Source organism: Sus scrofa, chromosome 12, assembly GCF_054392235.1.
Source record: "Sus scrofa isolate SSC_HxYL_T2T_F1_AM1 chromosome 12, Sscrofa_HxYL_maternal_Yorkshire_Landrace_v2.0, whole genome shotgun sequence".
Taxonomy (NCBI): domain Eukaryota; kingdom Metazoa; phylum Chordata; class Mammalia; order Artiodactyla; family Suidae; genus Sus; species Sus scrofa.
The window spans coordinates 50899252-50922430 of record NC_139394.1 but is presented as its reverse complement, the minus strand read 5'-3'; the positions used below and the strand labels follow the sequence as shown (position 1 = coordinate 50922430).

The window sequence follows — 23179 nt, the reverse complement described above, 5'->3', positions numbered from 1 at the left end:
AAGGTGGCCTAAGGATGCTGACATCAGAGTTCCACATCTGGCCCATGCAGGGGACTACATCTCACAATGCTTTGGGGTTGTTTGTTCAGAAATCTGAAAGCTTCACTGAATTTGCTCAAGGCCTCGGTGATTCTGACTTAGAATTGCAGATATAATAACAAAAGCTTCACTTTTAGAAAAAACATATCAAATCAGAAATACAGGTTACATATTAAAAAGGCTTTTAATTAAAAAGGAGCTCTGAAGCACATCTCCGTGAGCCAGATGTCCTTTTTCATTGGGACACTGTTCTGTCAAAAGCCTTAGTCTCTGCTATGAAAATGTGTTTCATAAGATTGAATTCAACAAAGAGGTTTGGTCGGCTGATTAATTAACCGAGGCAAGGTTCTCACAGGAATTTAAATTGGGCGACCCCGGTCTCGTTCGATGCAGGAAGATAAAGATTCTCGTGCTAACTGGTTGAATGTATGAGTTTGCCTTTATTCATTTGAAATATAAAGCTTTCTGTTTGTAAAAACATTTTTTTTTTTTTTTAAGGGCTGCACCTGAGGCATATGGAGGTTCCCAGGCTAGGGGTCTAATCAGAGGTGTAGCCGCCGGCCTACACCACAGCCACAGCAATGCCAGATCCGAACTGCTTCTTCGACCTACACCGCAGCTCACGGCAATGCCAGATCCTTAACCCACTGAGCGAGGGCAGGGATCAAACCCACATCCTCGTGGATACTAGTTGTGTTCATTACCCCAAGCCACGATGGGAACTCCTGTAACCTATTTAAATAATTGCTGGAAAATTTGTGGTTAAGGCCGGAGACGGTGATAGTTCAACAACATCCCATGTATTCACACTTCAGGTGAAATACATCAATGGAACTTGCTAATTAAAAACAAGGCGTTCTAACCTGCAACCGTCACCACCATCCATCTCCAGAACTCTTTTCATGTTGCAGAACTGAAACTCCAGACTCGTTAGAGCCTAACTTGCTATTTCTTCCTCCCCATGTCCCTGGCAAGCACCACCCTCCTTTCTGTCTCTGAAAATCTGACTGCTCTAGGTATTCCATGTAAGTGGAGTCATGTAGTATTTGTCTTTTTGTGACTGGCTTCTTTCACTTAGCCTAAGGTCCTCAGAGTTCGCCCACGCAGCCCGTGTCAGGATTTCCTTGCTTTTTAGGGCTGAATCACGTGCCATGGTGTACACGCACCACACACTGTTGATCCACTTATTCATTAACAGATGCTTGGGTTGCTTCCACCATTGGGCTACCGTGAATGATGCTGCTCCATAGATGGGTGTACAGATCTATCTTAGAGACTCGGATTTCAATTCTTTTGGGTATATACCCAGAAATGGAGTTGCTGGATCATATGGTAATTCTATTTTTAATTTTTTGAGGAACTCAGACTCTTTTCCAGGGTAGCAGCACTGTTTTACATTCCTACAAACAGTGCACAGGGAATCCAACTTTTCCACATCTTCACCAACACTTGTCTTTCTCTTTTCCTTTTTTTTTTTTTTTTTTTGTAGTAACCATCCGCATGGGTGTGAGGGGCCAGCCCACAGTTTTATATGCTGCTCATTGTTCCCAATAACGAGGAGGCTGTAAAATGAAACAGGTTCATAGGGACAGTGATTGGACAAACATCAGGATCTGCCAGTAAAAGGCACTGAAATATTAACAAGATCTAAATAAATGGAGGGAAATACCACTCATTTGGATTGGAAGCATCAACATTGCAGGACGTTTGTTCTCTTGCAATTGATCTATATATTCAGTGTAATCTCAAAGTCCAGCAGGCATTTTGTGGAAACTGACAAAGTAATTCTGAAATTTATATAAAATGCAAAGGACCAGGAAGAGCCAAGACGGTCTTGAAGAAAAGAACAAATCTGCAGGACTTTCACTATCAGATATTAAATTGCGTGATTGGTATTGACTCAGGATGGAAAAATAGGCCAATGGAAAAGAATGAAGGACCCACAGATACACAGTTACTTGATTTATGATAAAGTTGACACACCAGTGCAGCGAGGAAAGGATGGCCTTTCCAACGAATGGGGCTGGAGGAACTGCCTGTCTGTCTGGAAAAATGAATCTCAACCTCTACATCCTATCATATAGAAATCAACTGCAGGACAATTATGGTATTAAAAATGAAAAGCAAAATGATGCAGCTTTAAGAAGAAAATACTGGAGAACACATTCCTGGCCTTGGGAGGTAGGTAAAGATGTCTGAACAGGATAGAAAAAAACACCAGCCATAAATGGAAAAAAAAAAAAAAAAAGAAAAGCAGAGTTATATTCAAATTAAGGACTTCTGTTCATCAAAACCATGATTAAGAAAGTGAAAAGACAAGCCACAGAATGGGAGCGTACATTTTGTAATATATTTAGTCAATAATGGCCAGTTTAACTGGAAAAAGATAACTCGGTTAGTACATGTGCAAAAACCCGAGGGACACTGTAAAAAGTCTACCTGCACAGCGAGAGGGTGTATAGACATGCTCAGCCTCATCGGGCAGCAGGGAAGGCCGATTCCGACTGGCGACACCAAGGGGCAGTGAGGATGCAGAGGAGATGGAACAGTCATGTGTTGCTGGTGGGAATGGAAATTTCACAACCACCTTGGAAAACTGTTGGACAGTATATCTTAAAACTGAAAACAGGCACAGCCTAGAATCCCTCCGTCGTACTCCTAGGGATACAGAAGTAATAGCAAAGTGTGCATATGTCTCCCCAAGCCCATGTTCAAGAATCTTCAGGAGCCCCCGTCGTGGCTCAGCAGAGAGGAATCTGACTAGTCTCCATGAGGATGAAGGTTTGATCCGTGGCCTCGCTCAGTGGGTTAAGGAGCCAGCATTGCCGTGCGCTGTGGTGTAGGTCGAGGATGTGGCTGGGAGCCCACAATGCTGTGGCTGTGGCAGTGGCATAAGCCAGCAGCTACAGCTCCGACTGGACCCCTAGCCTGGGAACCTCAACCTGTGAACGAGGCCCTAAAAAAAAAAAAAAAAAAAAAAAAAAAAAAGCAAACAAAAAACAAAACAAAACAATGAAACGAATGTTCAGAGCAGCACAATTTGTGATTCTGCGCATGATCCACCGATGACAGAAGCGCTACATGGAATGCAGATATTCACCCGATGGGCCCGTCTGAAGCAGTGGTGCTCAGATGCGCATGTGCAGCAGGATCACCTGGAGGGCTTGTTCGGCTACTGGTTGCTGGGCTCCACCTGCCGGTCCCCTGGCACCACCCCGAATACAGCTCACGTTTCTTCCCCTTAGCTGTCCTTGTAGTTGAGGATGGCTGCCAGCCCCCCTGAACGTTCTCTCCTTCCTGGCATCAGCAACAGAAGGGATGAAGGAGGCATAAGAGGCCCTGTTTCAGACCAGTGGTGCAAACACAAAAGCCTCTCTTCTGTCAGGTCCGCTCCACACCCTTGACGGGGTTGATACATTTATGAGCACTGACACACGCACACCATCGGAGGATAATTATGACATAATTATGGCAGCCATCTTCATCCCCATTTTATTTTTGCTTTTTAGGGTCGCAGGCGTATGGAGGTTCCAGGCTAGGGGTCGAATCAGAGCTGTGGCTACCGGCCTACGCCAGAGCCACAGCAATGCCAGATCTGAGCTGCGTCTGCGATTTACACCACAGCTCACGGCAATGCCGGATCCTTAACCCCCTGAGTGAGGCCAGGGATCGAACCTACGTCCTCATGGAAGCTAGTCAGATTCATTTACCGCTGAGCCACGATGGGAATGCCCCCATTTTATTTTTTAGTTTTTGCTTTTTAGTGCTGCACCTGTGGCATACGAAAGTTCCCAGGCTGGGGATTGAATTGGAGCTATAGCTACTGGCCTACGCCACAGCCACAGCAATGCCAGATCCAAGTCGTGTCTGCGACCACAGGTCATGGCAACACCAGACCCTTAACCCACTGAGCGAGGCCAGGGATCGAACCTGCATCCTCAGAACTCCTAACACCTTCTTTTTAAATGGGGATATGGAGTTCCTACTGTGGCGCAGCGGAAACAAATCCGACTGGGAACCATGAGGTTGCAGGTTTGATCCCTGGCCTCGCTCAGGGGGTTAAGGGTCCGGCCTTGCTGGGAGCTGTGGTGTAGGTCGCAGATGTGGCTCAGATCTGGTATTGCTTTGGCCAGTGGCTACAGCTCTGATTTGACCCCCAGCCTGGGAACCTCCATATGCTGCGGGTATGGCCCTAAAAAAAAGGACAAAAAAATAAATAAAATGGGGATAAAGGACTCCCATTGTGGCGGGTGCAGCCCTAAAGAGACAAAACAAAAAAAAAAAAAGAGAGAGAGAGGAGTTTATCATTAGGATGAACTGCCATGCCATGCTGCTAGGCAAGGTAGAGATGAGATTCACACCACATCTTCTGACTCTGAGTTTAATTCTTCTTCCTCCATAGCTGGCTGTGTCCCCAGAATTCCTGGCATGCTCCTCCCTCTTCTTTATCTATCCTGGTAACACCAAATTCCAGGTCCAAGGCGAAACCTTCCTTTCTCCAGGAAACAAATATTGCAACCCAAAGCAAGATGCTTTGGCCTGAGGTAAATACAGCACTGTTTAGTAGCATAATGTGCTTGTGGGCATTAAAAGCTCAGCCCTGAAAGGGCTGCTTTACGCGGTATCTACTGACTCTGTGGCTAATTGGCTGTCAGGGGAGGTGGATGCAGCTGCAAAGAAATGCTGATCTTTCAGTCTAACCACTCAGAGGGAGCTGGACACCGTTTCCTCCACGCATCAGCATGCTGGGAACAGCTGCTTACGACTTTAGCAGAGCCCAGTGGGAAGTGGGGACTCCCTGAGAGCAGCCTGTGACCTGAACAGAATCAGCACCAAGGCCAGTGATTCAAGCCCTGCTGGAGGATAAAGCCATACATCAGAGGTTCTCAGCCCTGGCTGCAAGTCAGAATCACCTAGAGAGCTTTAAAAAATTTCGATGTTTGGATTTCGCCCCAGTGCACTTGGATTGAAATTTCTTGGGGGTGGAACCGGAATCCTTATGTATATGTTTAAACTTCTCTCTCCCTGGTGATTCTACTTCGCAACAAGGATTGAGAATGACCATAGTCATGCATCAACGAATAGGAGGTGGAATCTTCTAAAGGACAGATGGCACTGCCGACCATGAGGCAAGGTTTTGTAAGCAAGAACCGCTAGTGAGCGACCTCCGGTGGTCCTGCTCAGCCACTGGTCAACATCGCAGTGGGCCCTGCCCCCAAGCAAGGGACAGTGAGTGACCACTGGCCTTTCCCCCTCCTCGGTATAAAAGAAGCCTCGATGTGGACTCAGGCAAAACAGTTTTTTGAGACACTAGTCTGCCGACTTCTTGGTCTGCGAGCTTTCTGATTCAAGTCACTATTCTTTGCCCCAGCAACCTGTTGCTGCATTTGTTGGCCTGTCGGGTGGTGCGAGCAGAGCAATCTTGGCTTCCGTATCAGTTTTTTTCTTGTTTTTGTTTTTTTTCCTTTTTGCTCTTTAGGGTCGAACCTGCAGCACATAGAAGTTCCCAGGCTAGGGGTGGAATCAGAGCTACAGCTGCCGGCCTACAGCACGGCCACAGCAACACCAGATCCGAGCCGCGTCTGTGACCCACACCGCAGCTCTCGGCAACGCCGGATCCTTAACCCACTGAGCGAGGCCGGGGTCAGACCTACATCGTCATGATCATTAGCAGGGTTCGTAACTCGCTGAATCAAAACAGGAACCCCTGGTATCAGGTTAAAGAGAAACTTTCAGTTGAGGTCATTTCGTTCCTTCCCCAAGCCCTGCTTCCATAAAAAACATCCCTGACCCACTCTAAGTGGCATCTCCACCGTGGTGTTATCCTCCTTGGGGTCCCTTCTCCTAAAATCCACAACATACAGCCTGGCCCTTTGTCACGAAAACTGGAGAGCTCGACTGGGTCCAATTAAAAAAAAAAAAAAAAAAAGCAAACAATACACACACACCCGGAAAGAAACCATAAGGCTGCAAACATAACAGCAGTGTGGGAGTTGGCAGAATGTATCCTGCTTTTAAGACTTTGAAAAAGAGGAGTTCCTGTCGTAGCTTAGCGGAAACAAATCTGAATGGCATCCACGAGGATGCCGGTTCAATCCCTGGCCTTGCTCAGTGGGTTAAGGATACGGCATTGCTGTGAGCTGTGGTATAGGTCACAGACATGGCTCGGATCTGACACTGCTGTGGCTGTGGTGTAGGCCGGCAGCTGTAGCTCTGATTCAACCCCTAGCCTGGGAACCTCCATATGCTGTGGGTGCGGCCCCCCCCCCAAAAAAAAAGCAAAAAAAAGTTTCACAGCAAACTCAAACATTCAAACAATGACAACAAGATAGATCCTTCCCTGGAAGAAAGAACTTCTTTAAGGCAAATGTCCACATTTCCTTGGACTTAAATGTTAATCTGATAGAACCCAGCCTGGCCTAAGAGATGGATTTTAGTTTATGTGAAATTTTTTTCAACTAGTTAGTGAGTTGCATCAAAGAGCAGGGCCAGCACAGAGTCACAAAGAGTCTTGGAAGACGAAGCTATTTCTTATTCATTCACTATCACTTTCTTAAAAGGACAAGCACTTAGATGAGGCGCTTCCCTTCTCAGGGTCTGACACACGACACCTACGAGCCTAAGTCTCGTCCCCAGGTGGAAGCAGGGCTGGAAGCAGAGAGCTGACTGTGAGGAAGGGAAATTTACCAAATCGTTTACCACGGACAGGCGGCGAAAGCCGCTCTTGGCTTCTCTTATTTCCACAGGTCACCTTCTGCAGGGAAGAGGGAGGGAATTAAAGAGCTGGACGTGTTCACTTACATATAAATACCAAGCCAGCTGGAGAGGGTCTTAGAGGAGCCAAGGCCCAGACGTCACCACTGCAAATGGTTAAATATGACGCAACGTCAAGTGCCTGATGGCCCATGAATGGTTCCGCAGTCCACATTCCTAGCCGTGTGGGGCTCCGAAGCGCTCTTGGCTAAACGGGACCGTCTCTACCCATCCATTAAAAAAATGCTTTCAATACGAACCATCTTCAAAGCAGCCTATTATTCTTTTTCTTTTTTTAAATATAATTTTAAAACATGGAGTATACGGAGGGTAAGAAATTGAGTCTTTCTTATCTATGACTGCTGCTCATTCTGTTTCTGGAAGCCAAATGCTCAGACCTTTTTTTTTTTTTTTTTGCCAACCAGCTATGGCATACAGAAATTCTGGGGCCAGGGAACCCGAGCCACAGCAGCAACCAAAGCTGCTGTAGTGACAATGCCAGATCCTTAACCCACGGCGCCACCAGGGAACACCATCATACCATACTCTTGAGTATCTTTCCCCAAATTCTATACATCAAAGAACCCATAAAAACAGGCGAAAGACTTGAACAGACCTTTCACCAAAAAAGATACATAAGTGAGAGATAAACACCTGTAACCTGCTCAATCAACATCATTAGTTATTAGGGAAATGCAAAATAAAACCACAAGGCACCGTCACGACCCACCTGTGAGAATGGCTCAAACTGAACAGGACTTGTGGCCCATGTGGGTGAGGATGCGGATGAACTGGAACTCTCAGACTCAAGTGTGACACGGCACACTTCGGAAAACGGTTTGACAATTTCTTAAAAAAGAATGGTCTCTTGGTACACACACTGTCACGGATTAAATCTCAGAATAATTCTGCTACGTCAAAGAAGCCAGACCCATTCCAAAAGAGTACGCACTGTACGATGCCCCTTACAGAAAACTTCAGAAAATGCAAACCAACTGATAATGAGAGAAAGCGGAGCAGTGCTTGCTTGGGGACGAGGGGGTGGGTGGGATGCAGCCGGAGGGAGGGACTTCCAAAAGGGCACACGGAAACTTGTGGGGGTGTTGGGTGTGTTTACCGTCTTGATTAGGGTGACCACATTGTTCCCTTTAAATATACGGAGTTTATTATCTGCTAATTATACCCATTAACGCTGTTTAAAAAAACCCCTATGTATGTGTGTGTGACACACGCGTATCATTTCCCCACTTAACATATCCTGGAGGTCATTCCACATCCGTACAGAGCAAGTTATCTTTTTCACAGCTGAATAGTATTCCATGGATAGACTTACACAGTCTATTTAACCATCCCCCTGATGGACATTTAGGTTACTAACCATCTTTCAAAAGTCAGTGCTGCTATGAACATCTTTACATATACCTTTTTTTTTTTTTTTTGCACCTGTAGGATAAATTCTTAGACGTGGACTGCATTTACGATTTTGAGAGATAGTATGACATGGCCCCATTTCTCTTGCTGGCTCGGGAGTCGTGCCTGCTCTGAAATGGGAGGGATGGTCCTCAGACAGATGAAAGACACTGCCCCGCAGCGGTCTGAGATCCATGAAGGGGGATTGCCTGGGCGATTACGCTCCTATGCGCTGCAAGTGCCGTCCTGGTTTGCAATCCCTCCTCAGCTCCAGCCTTTCTTTGGCGATAGGATTGTGTTGGAACATTTTAGGGAAATCAGGTCCTGCCTAACTTACCAGATTGAACCCAGGAAAAGGAGCCTGAAGGGCTGGGCTGCTGTAAAGCAGTGAAGCAGCAGGTGGCATCTGAGGACACTCATTTCCAGCACTGCAGCCACTGCGCTTTAATGCAGGCCAACCAGATCCTTTCATTGATCTCTCCTCTTCTCAAATTATTGGGAAGAAAAAAAGAGAAAAAAATCAATCATTTTATTTTTACTTTATTATTTTGCTTTTCAGGGCCACACCTGCGGCATATGGAGGTTCCCAGGCTAGGGGTCGAATCGGAGCTGTAGCCGCCGGCTGACACCACAGCCACAGCAACGCGGGATCCGAGCTTCATCTTCAACCTACACCACAGCTCATGGCAACGCTGGATCCTTAACCCACTGAGCGGGGGCCAGGGATTGAACCCGAAACCTCATGGTTCCTATCAGATTTGTTTCTGCTGAGCCGTGACGGGAACTCCAAAAAAAAAAAAAAAAAAAAAAAATCAATCCTTTGAAGGTGTCTGGTTCAGTGGCGTTTAGTACATGCCCATCACTGTGCAACTACCACCTTGATGCAGTTCCCAAGCATCTGGTCATCCCCAAAGGAAACACCAAACCCAGGAAGCAGTTATTCCTCGAAAGGAGAGTTTAAAAACAAGGAGGAAGCATTTCACAGACAAGCTTGGGAAGGAGGCTGTTCCAAAGGAGGAATTTTCCAAAGGCCTTGGGACATCCAGTCACTTGGGATGGTGCAAATGTGTGTGTGGTGGGGCTGCAGGAGTGAGGGGAGGAGGCAGCAGGAGAGGCAGGAGGGGCGCATGGGGGTGGGGAGCGAAGGCGCAGCTTCGTCCTGTAAGCAGCTCGGGTTAGTCAAGGGCAGGAAGGAGGAAGAGTGGTCTCGGGGCCCATCTGAGCACTCCTCACTCCCGGCGGATGAAGTTCTGTCAACTTTAATATGAATTCAGTTTGAGTCAGGGTTTCTCAACCTTGGAACCATGGACATGTGGGGGCCTGGCAATGCTTTGCTGTGGGGGGCTGTCGTGTGCCCTGTAAATTTTTTTGAGAAGCATCTCTGGCCTCCACCCTACTCCACCACAGTCCAGTTATGACACCCAAAGGTGTCTCCAACTTCGCCAAATGTCTCCTAGGGGAGGGGGAATATCTCCCTCGGCTGAGACCATGGGAAGGACACTGACCCCATGCCCCCCACGTGCAAGAGTGGACAAGCAGTGGTCCCTGCTGTGTGGCGATGACACAGCACAGGACAGGCCCGCCTCTCAGAACGTTGTGGCATTTTTTCATTCCTTCCTCTGTTTATTCAACAACTACTTAATGCCCACTAGGTGCCAGGAAGGCTGAATCCCAGGCCTGGGAGCTTCTTGGCAAAGACCCTTCTTCCTGAGGGTGACCTGCAAGCCGAGCAGCTGGCGGATTCAAGGAGGACTGCGTGGGCTCAGGCAGTGAGCTCATCAGCGGGGTCCTGCGTGGATTAGAGTGTTTGCCCCAAATGTTCTGGACTGTGGACAACTCTTGGGAGCTCTGCACAACCCAGGAGGCAAAGGGAACTTGAGATTCAATTATGAGCAAGATTAATTTTTTTTTTTTTTTTTTTTGCTAAGCCCAGTAGGATGGGGGCTCTGAGTCATATTTAATTGAACTTAGAACACTTACGCGACAGATTCTGCATGAGATTCATAAACATGATATAAAGATAAACAGAACATTGCCCTGGCTCTCCAGGGACTTGTAGACTCATGGAAAACTCCCCGGGCCCTCGTATTCTTTCTTTCTTTTTTTAAAAATTACTTAATGAACTTTATTACATTTATAGGTGTACAGCAATCATCACCCTCCTATTATTTCTTGAAAACATTCTGGGGAATTTTATACCACTGTTATCTCAGAGATAATCTCTATAACTGCACATAAAGTTGCTAGAGTCCATTTTGCAGATAAGAACACTGAACTTAGAGTGGTTTAGCAACTTGCCCTTGGCCTACAAGGATCAGATCTGGTGCCAGAAAACAGGATCTTTCCACCACCCCAGGAAGCTCTGCTGATTCACGAGGGATGAGGAAAGGGATAGGCAAAGGGCAGCTGATGGCTATCAGGACTCTGACCTCTTGGGCTTGCTTCCTTACCTGTAAGAGGAGAATACCGCCTCACTGAGTGAACAGGATTTTGTACGCATGATGCACGCATGTATGTGTGTGCATGTATGTCTGTAGGAAGCCAAGTGCTGGGTGTGCATTCCACATGTTACCCCGCTATAACACGCAGGCACAGGTGAAAAGAAGCTGTGGATATTCCTGGACAGAGCGATGAGAGAGGCTGGAAGCTGTCCAGGAAGATAAACCAGGCAGCTATGTGTGGAGCGGGTGGAGAGGGGTTAGATGGGAGGCGGGACGCCCGGCTCAGAGGCCAGCTGCTGTGCGCAGTGAGAAACTACAGGCCCCCAGCTGGTGGGACCCGCGACAGCGGACAGAGAGGGCAGTGGAGAGGATTGAGACCCGGGTCCAGGGCGAAAACACAAAATGCCATATTCTCTGCATGGTCTCCCTAATGAGAGGGAGAACTGGAAAAAAGTGCCCCATTTATTTATTCATTTATTTATTTATTGTTAGGGCCACATCTGCAGCATAAGGAAATTCCCAAGCTAGAGGTCAAAGTCGCTATTCCTTGCCCCAACAGCTCACCGCTGAATTTACTGGCCTGTCGTGTCGTGAGCATAGCGAGCTTGGGTTCAGTATCAGGGTTTTTGTTTTTGTTTTTGTTTTTTTTGTCTCCTTAGGGCTGTACCTGCAGCGTATGGAGGGTCCCAGGCCAGAGGTCGAATCAGAGCTACAGCTGCTGGCCTACACCACAGCCACAGCATAGCCAGATCTGAGCCGCATCCGTGACCTACGCCGCAAGTCACTGCAACACCCAATCCTTAATTCACTGGGTGGGGCCAGGGATGGAACATGCATCCTTCATGGATCCTAGTTCGGTTTGTAACACGCCGAGCCACAGTGGGAACTCCGTGTGCCACATTCAGAGATTGCTTGTCACTTTGGGAGAAATAATTATGTTTAAACCATACTTTTTGGGCCTCGAGTTAAAAGTAGCGACCAACCCTATCTGCCTGTTCTCCTTCAAGCTGTAAGCAATTTTATCAGTAAAAGACTAATTGAATGTTTGCAAACATCTAAAAGAAACATACTCATTAAGAGAAAGTTCAGTTTCCTAAGAGCTTTATATCTCAAAAGAGGGAAAATAAATAATACAGATGAAGATAACAAATTAGAAGGCAATTTTACAAGGGTGAGCGTCGTCGATGGTCTCCGGGATTCCTCCAGGCAGAAAGTTAAAACAGACTGTGAGCACCCAATCTTACGGGCGTGTGTCTTCAGAGGGAGCGATAGAGCTTTGCGAGCTGGACAGCTCTGCCGAGGTGGGAAATGGTAGCTGGGAGGGATGGAAGGCATCAGGCTCAAGGGTGTTCTCTCTGTTCCAACTCAGCCAGCAAACCTCTATCTTCCGAAGAAGGAACCCACTTGTGTTTCTCACGGCTTTTGCTTTAGAGAAAATGCCTTGACGGCAAACCTCTTCCCTGAGATTCCCCAGCCACGATTTTTTGTTTTTTTTTAAATCCAAGCGTCTCTGATAGCAGACAAGACACGTTGTGGCAGAGCCTCAGATCCTAAGCAAAGGCCAGGTTAAGTAGGAGCTGGCAGCCTGTCAAAGCCATTCCACCTGAAAGGACAGGCACCGCGATGCAGTCTGGGTGGCACTGAGGATCTGTGCTGAGGAGCTTTGCCAGGCTCAGCCTCGGGCATCTCCAGGAAGGCCTCTGAGGCTCTCAGCTTAGAAGGTACGAGGAGGTGGACAGGAATTTTGGTCCAAATGAAAGCCACCTTTCCTACAACTTCAATGCATTAGTTCTTGTAAAAAAGAAATATATATATATATATATATATATATATATTTACAGTGAGGGTCCCTTTAGTAAGCACTTGGCTAGTGGTTATTAGCATTCCTTGAAAACAGTCAAGCCACAGGGCTTTAAATATTCTAAATGTATCACCTTTATTATTTTTCTTTTTGGCCACCCCGAGTACATGGAATTCTTGGGCTGCAGCAACGCAGGATCCTTAACCCACTGTGCTGGGCTGGGGATTGAACCTGTGTCCCAGCACTCCCGTTGCACCACAGCAGGAACTCCTCTAAATGTATCACCTTTAAAATCAGGCAAAACTGGAGTTCCTTTGTGGCGCAACAAAGGATCTGTTGTTGTCCCTGTAGTGGCTCGGGTTGCTGCTGTGGCACAGGTTTGAGCCCTGGCCTAGGAATTTTCATACACTCCGGCACAGCCAAAAAAAAAAAAAAAAAATCTGGCAAAATTGGTGGTTCTTCTACAGCTGCTCTCCTAATCATACAGCATGAGTTAAAATACATTTTGCACAACTAGGATAAGGTTTAGCATCAAAAAGCCCTTAAGATTCAAATCCTGTTGAGTAAGTTAGTCCTCTGTTTGTAAAGGGCGCCTTCCCTAAGCAGCATTAGATTTTATGTGTCTATGTGGGGTGACCACGCACAGGGCTAGACACACATTAGGAAGCCAAAAACAAGGTTAACATTTCAAGGCAGAGGTGGCTTCCAAGGCCATGTGGGTGGATGGGAGGGAAACGCCGGGGTGGCCCGTAGAGGAAGAACTTTGTGGTCAGACAAAAAAGATGAAGCGGGGGTGGGGAGTCTCGGCCTGTGGGGACAAGGTTTCTTTTTGGGGCGACGAAAATGTTCACAAGTTAGAAAGTGCTGCTGGTTGCACAACAAAAGTACTAAAACCCATCAGTAACCTTTGAAAGGGTGAATTTTGTGATGTATGAATTACATCTCAATTGTACTGCTGGGATGCGGAACACATGAACGAGAACCTTCGGAGAGGTAATGGGGAATGAGGGATTTTTAAATTCTTTGGGGCTGGATAGGTGGGTAGAAAATCGAGTCCTGATCTATAGGATAAAATGTCATCACTTAGAGAGGGCGAGAAGCTGTCTTTCTTCCTAAATTCTACAATTTTACATTTCAACCATACATCCTGAGGTTTTTTTTGTCGTTTCTAGGGCTGCTCCTGTGGCATATGGAGGTTCCCAGGCTAGGGGTCGAATCGGAGCTGTAGCTGCTGGCCTACACCACAGCCACAGCAGCTCAGGATCAGAGCCGTGTCTGCGACCTACACGACTCACGGCAATGCTGGATCTGTAACCCACTGAGTGAGGGCCAGGGATCGAACCTGCAACCTCATGGTTCCTAGTTGGATTCGTTAACTACTGAGCCATAATGGGAACTCCCTGAAGTTTAGTTTTGATGAGAGATTCTCCTTCACTTCTTGGGTGGAATTACTAGTGGAATACTCCTATGATGTTTTTGAATGCCAGTGATGGTTTTTCAGGAACTGTATTGTTTTCCCTTGGGTTTTAGGACACTGTGAGCAATACTTATCAATACCGAAGACCTCATAATCATCACTCCAAACTGCCTCGATGGTGCCGTTTCAATACAAATAACCACAGACACACCATTTGGATTTCTAATTTATTATTAAATTACATAACAAAGCTTCTATACTGTCAGAAAACGCACATTTAGATGAGAACAAAAATTAAGTACAAATACAATAAACCTGGTTCCAAGAAGCTATTTCAAAAGCAAAAAATTAGAAAGTGCATTTGGAATAGATTTTTAAAAAATCTGTATTGGCATTTTTCATGAGGAAACATCTTCCATCATGGTAAAGTGTGATTAGAATTGATTTTCTTCCCTAAGAGCAAACAGGATGGGAGTAGATGCAAATACTCGACACTAAAGTGAGACTTCTGAGACTTTGTACTAGGCACAAAGAAAATGAGAACGATCCCTCAGGACATGGCTCGGCTTTGTCTCAGCTTCTTATCCAATAAACATTTGCAAGAGTCACTTGGTCCTCATTTTCTTTCCCTTATAAAACTGAAGGGGATGCAGGTTTATAAAGGAACGGCAACAAGAATAGTTTATAAAGATCATGATGAAAACCTCTGTCTTTTTGGAGACCAGGCTAAACACCCCCTAGTCCAAAAGGAGAATGGAACGCGGTCATTTTAATTCCCGGTAGAATCCATCTGCTCTTTAGTTACATTTGCCACAAAGTTCAGTGTAACACTAGACATGGCCATTTATCCTTAACCGCTTAATGTTGCAAGTTAGAAAACTCAGCCAATTTCCAAGAAATCATATCTGGCTAGCGATCAAAAATGAGGTTTTAGAAAACCAAAAAGGTTAGTCCAGCTCTTTAAAGTCCTTTTCATCAGGTTGAGATTATTGACAATGACACAGAAAATTAATGGTGGGAATGCAAGTCCAAGGTGCCCCACATTCCACAGAGGCCCAAAGTCACTGCATCGAAAGGCTCAACAAGGACATCTTTCCACTCAGATGTATGCAGCACCCCACAGGAGAGAAGCAGAGTCAGTATGATTTGGTTCCAGGTACACAAAGTGCCCTCACGAGGACTTCTCTCTCATCACCCACCTCCATTCTCAGGACCGTACTCCCGTGACTGATCTGAGCACTGGGTAGTATTACGGGGAAAGGCGTTCTCTATAAAAGTGATTTTTAGTACAAAGGAGAAAAGAACAGTGGAGAGGAAAAGCCCTTTCCTAACATTAGAAAACAGTGGGTCTGGAAGCAGGTTCTAGGAACTCCTTAAGCATCATTAATAATAACACTAAGAAGACGATAGAAACAGCCAGGACAGGTCAACGGAAGCCCCGGAATACCTGGGGTGGAACTTCAGTGACGGCTTTATATTAAACATTTTAGACTAAAATTATCAGCATACATTAAAACAAACTCTCAGAAGTATATACCTTTTGGAATTTTCTGCCCTTTCTGTTGCCATGATTTTTCATAGTTTTAAGTGAAATGCAAAGTTTTGAGTGGCTATTAAAAATATCCCCAAAGGAAAGATCCATTATATAAGACAACAGCTGAGAGAGGATAATCTCCTCTGAGAGGCAACATTCGGGACCAGGAATAGAAAAATCCTTGGACCAGGCTCTGACTGGCTCTAATAAGCAACTTACTGTTGGCCCCTGAGCCGAGTAACTGGTTTGTAAAGACAGCAAAAGAGTTAAGAAAACCCTGCTGATAAAAAAAAAAAAAAAAAAAAAAAAAAAAAAAAAAAAAAAAACTGATATGAAACTGGAAGTTCAAATCAGCTATCATGGGATCCAAACTGAGCCTCTACTTGCAAACAGCACACTTCTCTTTTCTTGTTCCAGGGCTTCCTTCTGCAAAAGAAGGAGTCGTAAAGGAGAGCCGAACACACCCTAGCTGTCCACATTTGGCCTGGGTCACCTCACTATGGGCTCTAGCACTGGAAGGACAGTCAGACCCATCTGACACCAACATCACACCACGGTTTTTCAACTTCCTTGGAAGAACAGGTTTCTTTATTTTTACAAAGAAAATAACCAACATAACTCTATTACTTCATTTAAGCATAACCCTAAGGGACAGGCTCATCAGCCATCAAAAGCGTTTGCTCAGCTGCAGCAAAAGCTAGATTAGCTTGGGTCCTCGGTTCACTCTCACCCCATCAGCTTTAAAGAATGCACCAAACAATCAGACCAGTGAGAAAGACTGGTAATATAATTAAATAAATAACTTTATTTTTTATTTATTTATGATACTTCAGACTTTATAAATGCCTACTACATAGCAACCAAAGTCCCATAAAGTCTAGCTGAGGCACAACCACTGATCAAGACCCTTTGAAAAATCAAAGATAATAAAGTGTCACTGGAGAGAAGTTTTGTTCTCCCAACAGAGAATTGAATAAGCGAACAGCCTTCTCTGATATTTTAAGGTTCACACTGGGAAAACTTCAATTTTCTTTTAAGGGCATCCCCAATCAATTCACTGATCAACTAACCCATATTTAGAAAAATAAACCCCATAGTTAAAAAAAATATATCAAATTCTCTTCACACCCAGAACACAACAAAACATGGACACCGAAGGAAAACCCTCTCCGTTTCTGTACCAGACCAGAGGTGAGTCTACCCATCAGCCTGTAATCAAGTCCATCTGAACGTCACCAGCGACACACTGTGATGTGGTTAAGACTTGCACGCTAACCCTCTGAGTTGCTGTGGCACGGTCTCAAGCCAATACTACAAATATCATGGTAAATTCCCAAGGCGAAGTGCAGCCTTCGTTCTGGGAGAGGAGGGCCGATGTTAGAAGTCTTCAACCTATTTGCAGCAGTTCAGTAAGAGAAGTAATAAATTCACAAAAACCGAGAAATCGTAAAATGGTTAAACTTGAAAAAAATTCTGGTGGGTGGTTTAAAATTGTGTCACTGTCCAGGGTGGTGAGAGAAGACAGAGGCAGAGAGACAGACGCCATCATAAGCACCTCCAACAGCAAAGCCATTCTCTGGATGTTTGGAAAAACTTAACAGGTTTGGAATGAGTATGTTTTCACAGAACACAGAATTCCTGGTACATGAGACAATGGTTCTTAAACTTTTGCTCATAAATTGTGGGACATTTACAAATGGAATTATCTGGATGGTGACCCCTCACTGTCTTTTGACACGTGGCTTGTTAAAGACATCTCACTGAAAATGGATTAACACCCTGCCTCAGTGGCCGGTGTTAATTCCGACGTGATGAGGACGAGCTGGGGGCACCGACAGACACTGACTTCCTGTCAAGGTAGAGTTAGGATTTCATTTTCTTGTAGTAGCAAATGGTAACCCAGTGGAAAAAGCTGACAAAAAGCGCGTGTCCTTCTTGATGTTTTCCCAGCAATACAGTTAATTAACCCCAGTGGGTGCACAATTAAAATTAAAAAAAGATCAAGAAAAAATTTTTTGCAGTGCTTGTTTTCTGTTTCAGACAACCTCAACTGTGTTGAAGTTGGCCTGGGAGCGTCTCAAAGATTCTGTGAAAAATGTAATTTTTCTTGAATACCAAAAGAGCTGGGGACATAGAGTAGAAATTTAGAGCACAGATCATCAAGAAATAACTTGTGATTTCTCACCATGAGTGTAAAATAAAAGGACAAAAACTATTTTTATTCACAACCCCATCTGGTGGCTGAAAGGAAAGCAGTCTTTGGATATAGAGAAGCCTGGTTTTCTGAAGACTCTGGCTGTGAACTGGCTGGTCAGCAGCCTCCAGCACTATCACTGAAGCACAGACACTCTGGTTCTGATGAGTTTACTTACCTCTTGGGGAGACAAAAGCAACTGAAAAAAAAATTTTTTTTTAAACTAAAAACAGAGAGAAATGTGTGTTAGAAAAGACAGCACAGAAAACCTGTGGCTTCAGCTCAACCTGACAATGTCACGGAGTCCATCACTATCTGTCTTGAATGAATCCTGCTGGTCAGGCTCATTGTCAGGTCAGTCAACTTCTCCTTGCTACTTTTCCTTATTCCAGATCAGGGCGAGAAAGTGGTGGCTGTCAAGAGTCCCCGGAGATGTCCCATCAATGGAAAGCATAGAGCAGCAATAGGATGGTACAGATGCCAACAACACCCCCCAGGATGAGGGAGTCTCGCCGCTTCCTAAGGTTGATCCGCTGGATCAGGCTGTTCACAGCAGGAAAACGATCTTTGGGAAATCTTTATTAAGGTCATATTTAGAAGAAGTCTCTTTAGTGAAAACTCACAGGAATTTCAAAAACAGAGAGCAGTGGAGTCCAGAAACGATAAGTGATGAGAAGAAATTGAGGGGAAGAAAATCACACTGAGGAAGCTTGTGGCAAACACAGACATTCTACTGCTCAAAGTCCCAAACAAAGTCTCCCTGCACAGTGCAGTACACAAGTGAGAAGAATGAAAAGAAAAAGAATCAGCAGGGGGGCGGGGGTGGGGAATAACCATACCTGCCGAGGGATCACTGTCAGGGTGGGAGTCCGTGTGATCAGAACAGAGGATGCCTTTCCTTTTCCCCCTTCTCTCTCTCTCTCTCTAACCTCTTTTCTCAGGAGACTAGGTAGTTCTGCCAGAGGGGTTTGGAGGAATAGCTGATTTTCTCCCCACAGGGTGATAAGCCTCCCTGCATTCAGGCAACTGATGGGAATAAACTCTGAGTGCCTGTATAATCAAGCACTGGTTAACTATTTATTATTTTTGCTGTGCCCATGGCATGTGGAAGTTCCTGGGTCAGGGATCATCCCAGGCCACAACAGTGACAATACCAGATCCTTAACCACTAGCCCACTAGGAAACTCCCTAAAATTTAAAATTTACTTTGCAGCAGTAGGCAGACTATGGCAAGAAAGTGGGTGAGGAGTTCCATGGTGGCTCAGTGGGTTAAGGATCTGGCACTGTCACTGCTGTGGTGTGGGCTCTATCTCTGGCCCAGGAACTCCTGCTTGCTGCAGTGTGGCCAAAAAATAAGATAAAAAGTAAAAAAGAAAGTGGGTTCAACTGCCCTAGCTATCCTATTTAGGGAACATAAAAAAGGAAGATTAGAATTTTCAATTTTAGGGGCTTTATAAAAGCACCACAACTGTATTTTACTTACTACTGCAAAATACCTTCCTATCTTGTTAGCATGTTGTCATCAAAGCGCATGCCTGTGCATCTTATATTGTTTTACATTTCTTGCGCTGGTTTCTGACTATATATATATATATATATATATATATACATATCCTCTGTAAATAGAGGTATTATATCGAGGTCAGGAAAAGCAACAACGAAATCACCTAGGATACTAGAGAGCTGGAATAATCCCTACTCCAGTTGAATCCTCACCGCATTTTTTTAATTAAACAAATGTTTTTTTCTCACTGCATTTTAAATAAAATGACTCTCAGCAGGGACTGTATTGTGTATTTATATTTTCTACATATTGTATGCATAGGCCACGTTTTCGTCTAATCTTTAATTTTCCTTTTTTTTGTCTTTTTGCCTTTTCTAGGGCCGCTCCCTCGGCATATGGAGGTTCCCAGGCTAGAGGTTGAATCGGAGCTGTAGCCACCAGCCTACGTCAGAGCCACAGCAACGCGGGATCTGAGCTGCGCCTGCGACCTACACTACAGCTTATGGCAACGCTGGATCCTTAACCCACTGAGCAAGGCCAGGGATCAAACCCGAAACCTCCTGGTTCCTAGTGAGACTCGTTAACCACTGCACCACAACAGGAACTCCAGCGCTTACTGACTAGAGCTTTAGACACTGTAGGCATTAGTGTGTTTTTTGAATTAATTAATGAAAAAAAATAACAATTTCAAGAAACAATTTTTATAACGTCAGAGAACAGGAAGCGTGAAGTAATGGGCAAAAAATTATACCATGGAAGGTACACACCTCACATAAAGCAAATGCTTCATCTTCTCTTGTTTGGTAAAAGGAGGGTCGACAATCCCCTTTGAGAAAGCAAGAAAGCTTTTGACATTAGAAAGCCCTGTCTAAGGTGGACACGTTTCTATCCTTTATGGGGACCTCTCCCCTCCTTCTGTAACAATCTAGTTCAGTCCGTGGACAGGGTGCGGCTAACCTTGTCCTCTGCCATCAGGTGCACACACACTTGGGACTGGCCTCAGAGAATATTCGGAACTCTTGGCTAGTGACCAGGTTAGGAATAGGCAGTGACTCGAGCTAGGGTAGGGCAACCACAGTCCTCTGGGGACGTGTGCTACAGCTGTTAGAAAAGATACCCATTGTCCATGAGAATTTCTGAACTGCGAGGAAGTGCCTCTTGTAGCCACCTCTACCAGTACAAGGAGGAAATCTGCCCGAGAATGGGGCCAACACACCAGAAAACAGAAGTAAGAGATGGAGGAGGGGAACAGAGAGGAAAGGCAGGTTCTGATAATAAAGTCTGAGCCCCTATATCCAGCCATGCCTCAAGCCAAATTCTACCCCTGAATTCTACACTTATATAAACAAATTAATTCCTTCCTTTAACTCCTTATGTCAGTATGATTTAGGTTTCTATTATTATCTCTCTATGGAGTCCGAATTCACACCCATTTTATGTGATTTTTAAAACATATTTTTGGGAATGATAATAATTTGTGGTGATGATAAAGTGAGATCACGTGTATAACAGTATGCCATTAACTGTAGAGCCTTATATAAAAAAAAAAATAAGTGATTTTGGATGTGCGGTTTTACACTTAGGGTGACAAAGCAAGAACAAAATTCACAAAAAACTGGAAAATAGGAGTTCCTGTCATGGCTCAGCGGTTAATGAACCCGACTAGTATCGGTGAGGATGCTGGTTTGATCCCTGGCCTTGCTTGGTGGGTCAAGGATCCAGCATTGCCGTGAGCTGTGGTGTAGGCCACAGACACGGCTCAGATCTGGCGTGGCTGCAGCTCTGGTGTAGGCTGGCAGCTGCTGCTCCAATTTGACCCCCAGCCTGGGAACTTCCATATGCCACGATTCGGCCCTAAAAATCGGAAAAAAAAAAAAAGGAAGAAAAAACCTGGAAAATACCAACACACTTCAGGATATTCTTTTCCTTAGGCAAATAAGGTACCAAATTACAAGTGACCTTAAATTACATGGGACCAGAAAACAGATATTCAACTTTTGAAAATTATAGGTCCTTACCCCATTAGTAATTGGGGAAGTAAACTTTTTTCCTTAAAAGGCTGGACTTCTCAGAGTAAACAAAATGTTTTAGCTTAGTAGGCTTATCTGTTTCGCTGATGGGTTTCTCAGAAGCATTAGTAATACTAATTTAAATTACGAAACTGAAAAATTAAGAGGTCACAACAAACAGGCAGCAAATCTATTCTAGAGTCCAGCTTGTGCAAAGCGAGTCCCAATGAAAATACACCATCAGCAGTGACCACTCTTCTGCGAATGTGGCTGTCTATCCCCTCCCCTCCTAAGCATCTGCTATTGACATATTCGCCAAACCAAAAAAAGGAAGAAGAAAATGCACATAATTTACGATGTTTAGGTAAAAATGGTGTAATGTATACTGTGCGGGTTCTAACATGTCTTTAAGAGCCTGTAAAATAATTTGAGAATAATTTGAAAATTCACATTTATAATTTTTTTCTAAATCTACTAGTGTTACTTCTGGAGTGCAGTCTTTTAGACATGGCACTAAACAGTATGAACTTTCAAAAAGTAAGAGTGCAAGGTGTATTCCTAACACATAATTCCTGATGGTGGTAACCTGTCCAGGGGAGGGAAGTGTGGTGAAACACACACGGAGACTTTTTTCCCTAAAAAAAGATCACAGGTTTCAAACTTTCAAAAAGGATACTGGCCAAAGTGTTCATTTTGCTTTGAATTGACTTCAACATTCCTCTCTGTGAAGTCATATTTTCTTTTGTTGCCATAGCAATGCTGCAAAGGAGAAAAAGAGAAGCTCATTAAACTGACATTTAAGATTATCCTGCCTGGATCCATCATATCCTTAAAAGTGAACAAAAAACTAAGGTGAGCAACAGCACCTTTGAAAAGCACTGGGCAGAAACATGGGGGGCAAAACCACTTCCCAAGTCATCTTTCCATTGTCCTTTTTCTGAATGACCACTCCATCCTCAATGCTATTCTCTGATATCTTTCTGGACAAGGGAATGAGATGTTTCCTACGGGTTTTTTTTTTTTTTTTTTGGTCTATTTTTTAATGGCCACACCCACAGCATATAGAAGTTCCCAGGCTAGAGGTTGAATCAGAGCTGTAGCTGTTGGTCTATACCACAGCTACAGCAATGCCAGAGCCGAGCCGCCTCTTCGACCTACACTGCAGCTCACAGCAATGCTGGATCCTTAACCCACTGAGCAGGACCAGAGGTTGAACCCATTTCCTCATGGATACTAGTAAGTTTCATTACCGCTGAACCACAATGGAAATTCCTATTTTTTTTTTTCAAAGTAAAAAATGAAACATGACAACTGACAAATCACACATTACAAGAGCTTCTTAAAATGGTTTAAAACGGGGCCAGTTACTAAAACATCCTAAATCAGGAAAATGTCTTGAGAGAAGTAGGGAAGTGAAATCATAAAAATAGAACCAAAGGTATAACACATCACAAAATATTTACACACAACCAACCCTTAATTTATGAAAAGATTATGTTCCATAATTCTATTTGAAAACCAACCAAGTAGATTTTAGGACACACATGCAACATTACACTGGCTTCCAAGCCAAGTGACACAGGTCACAGATTCATTAAATAACTGAGAGAGAAAGGAAGTGATTTTTTATTCTTTGTACAATTTCTTCCATATGACTACTCTGATGTGGTTTTTTTTTTCGCCATACCCAAGGCATACAAAAGTTCCTGGGCCAGGGATCAAACCTGCTCCACTGGTGCAGTGGAAACAAATCTGACTAGTATCCATGAAGATGTGGGTTTGATCCCTGGCCTTGCTCAGTGGGTCGGGGATGTGGCATTGCTGTGAGATGCGGTGTAGGTCGCAGATGCAGCTGGGATCCTGAGATGCTCTGGCTGTTGCTGTGGAACAGGCTGGCAGCTGTAGCTCTGATTCTTTCCCTAGCCTGGGAACTTCCATATGCCACAGGTGTGGCACTAAAAAACAAAGCAAGACAAAACAAAACAAAAAACCCTGCGCCACACCAGCTACCAGAGCCACTGCAATGACAACACTGGATCCTTAACCTGGATCCTTCACACAGGAACTTTTTATTTTT

The 23179-nt window shown here is 44.7% G+C and overlaps 1 protein-coding gene across 10 annotated transcripts in view; it reads right to left on the bottom strand.

Moving 5' to 3' along the window:
* Positions 1 to 2367: 2367 nt before the first annotated feature.
* The window catches only part of GOSR1 (golgi SNAP receptor complex member 1), a 67878-nt gene continuing 47066 nt past the window's right edge, over positions 2368 to 23179 (bottom strand). For 4 of the 10 annotated variants that reach the window (XM_003131787.6, XM_084985715.1, XM_005669105.4 and 1 more), the window contains 2 exons: positions 21779 to 21861; positions 16181 to 18154 (listed from right to left, as the gene is read on the bottom strand). In XM_003131787.6, the coding sequence (XP_003131835.2) occupies positions 18030 to 18154; positions 21779 to 21861 (208 nt within the window). In that variant the 3' untranslated portion in view covers positions 16181 to 18029. Of the gene's footprint in view, positions 3337 to 8726; positions 8987 to 16180; positions 18166 to 21778; positions 21862 to 23179 lie in introns of those variants that run through there. The other 6 variants (XM_084985721.1, XM_084985722.1, XM_084985724.1 and 3 more) reach the window with 4 other exon arrangements.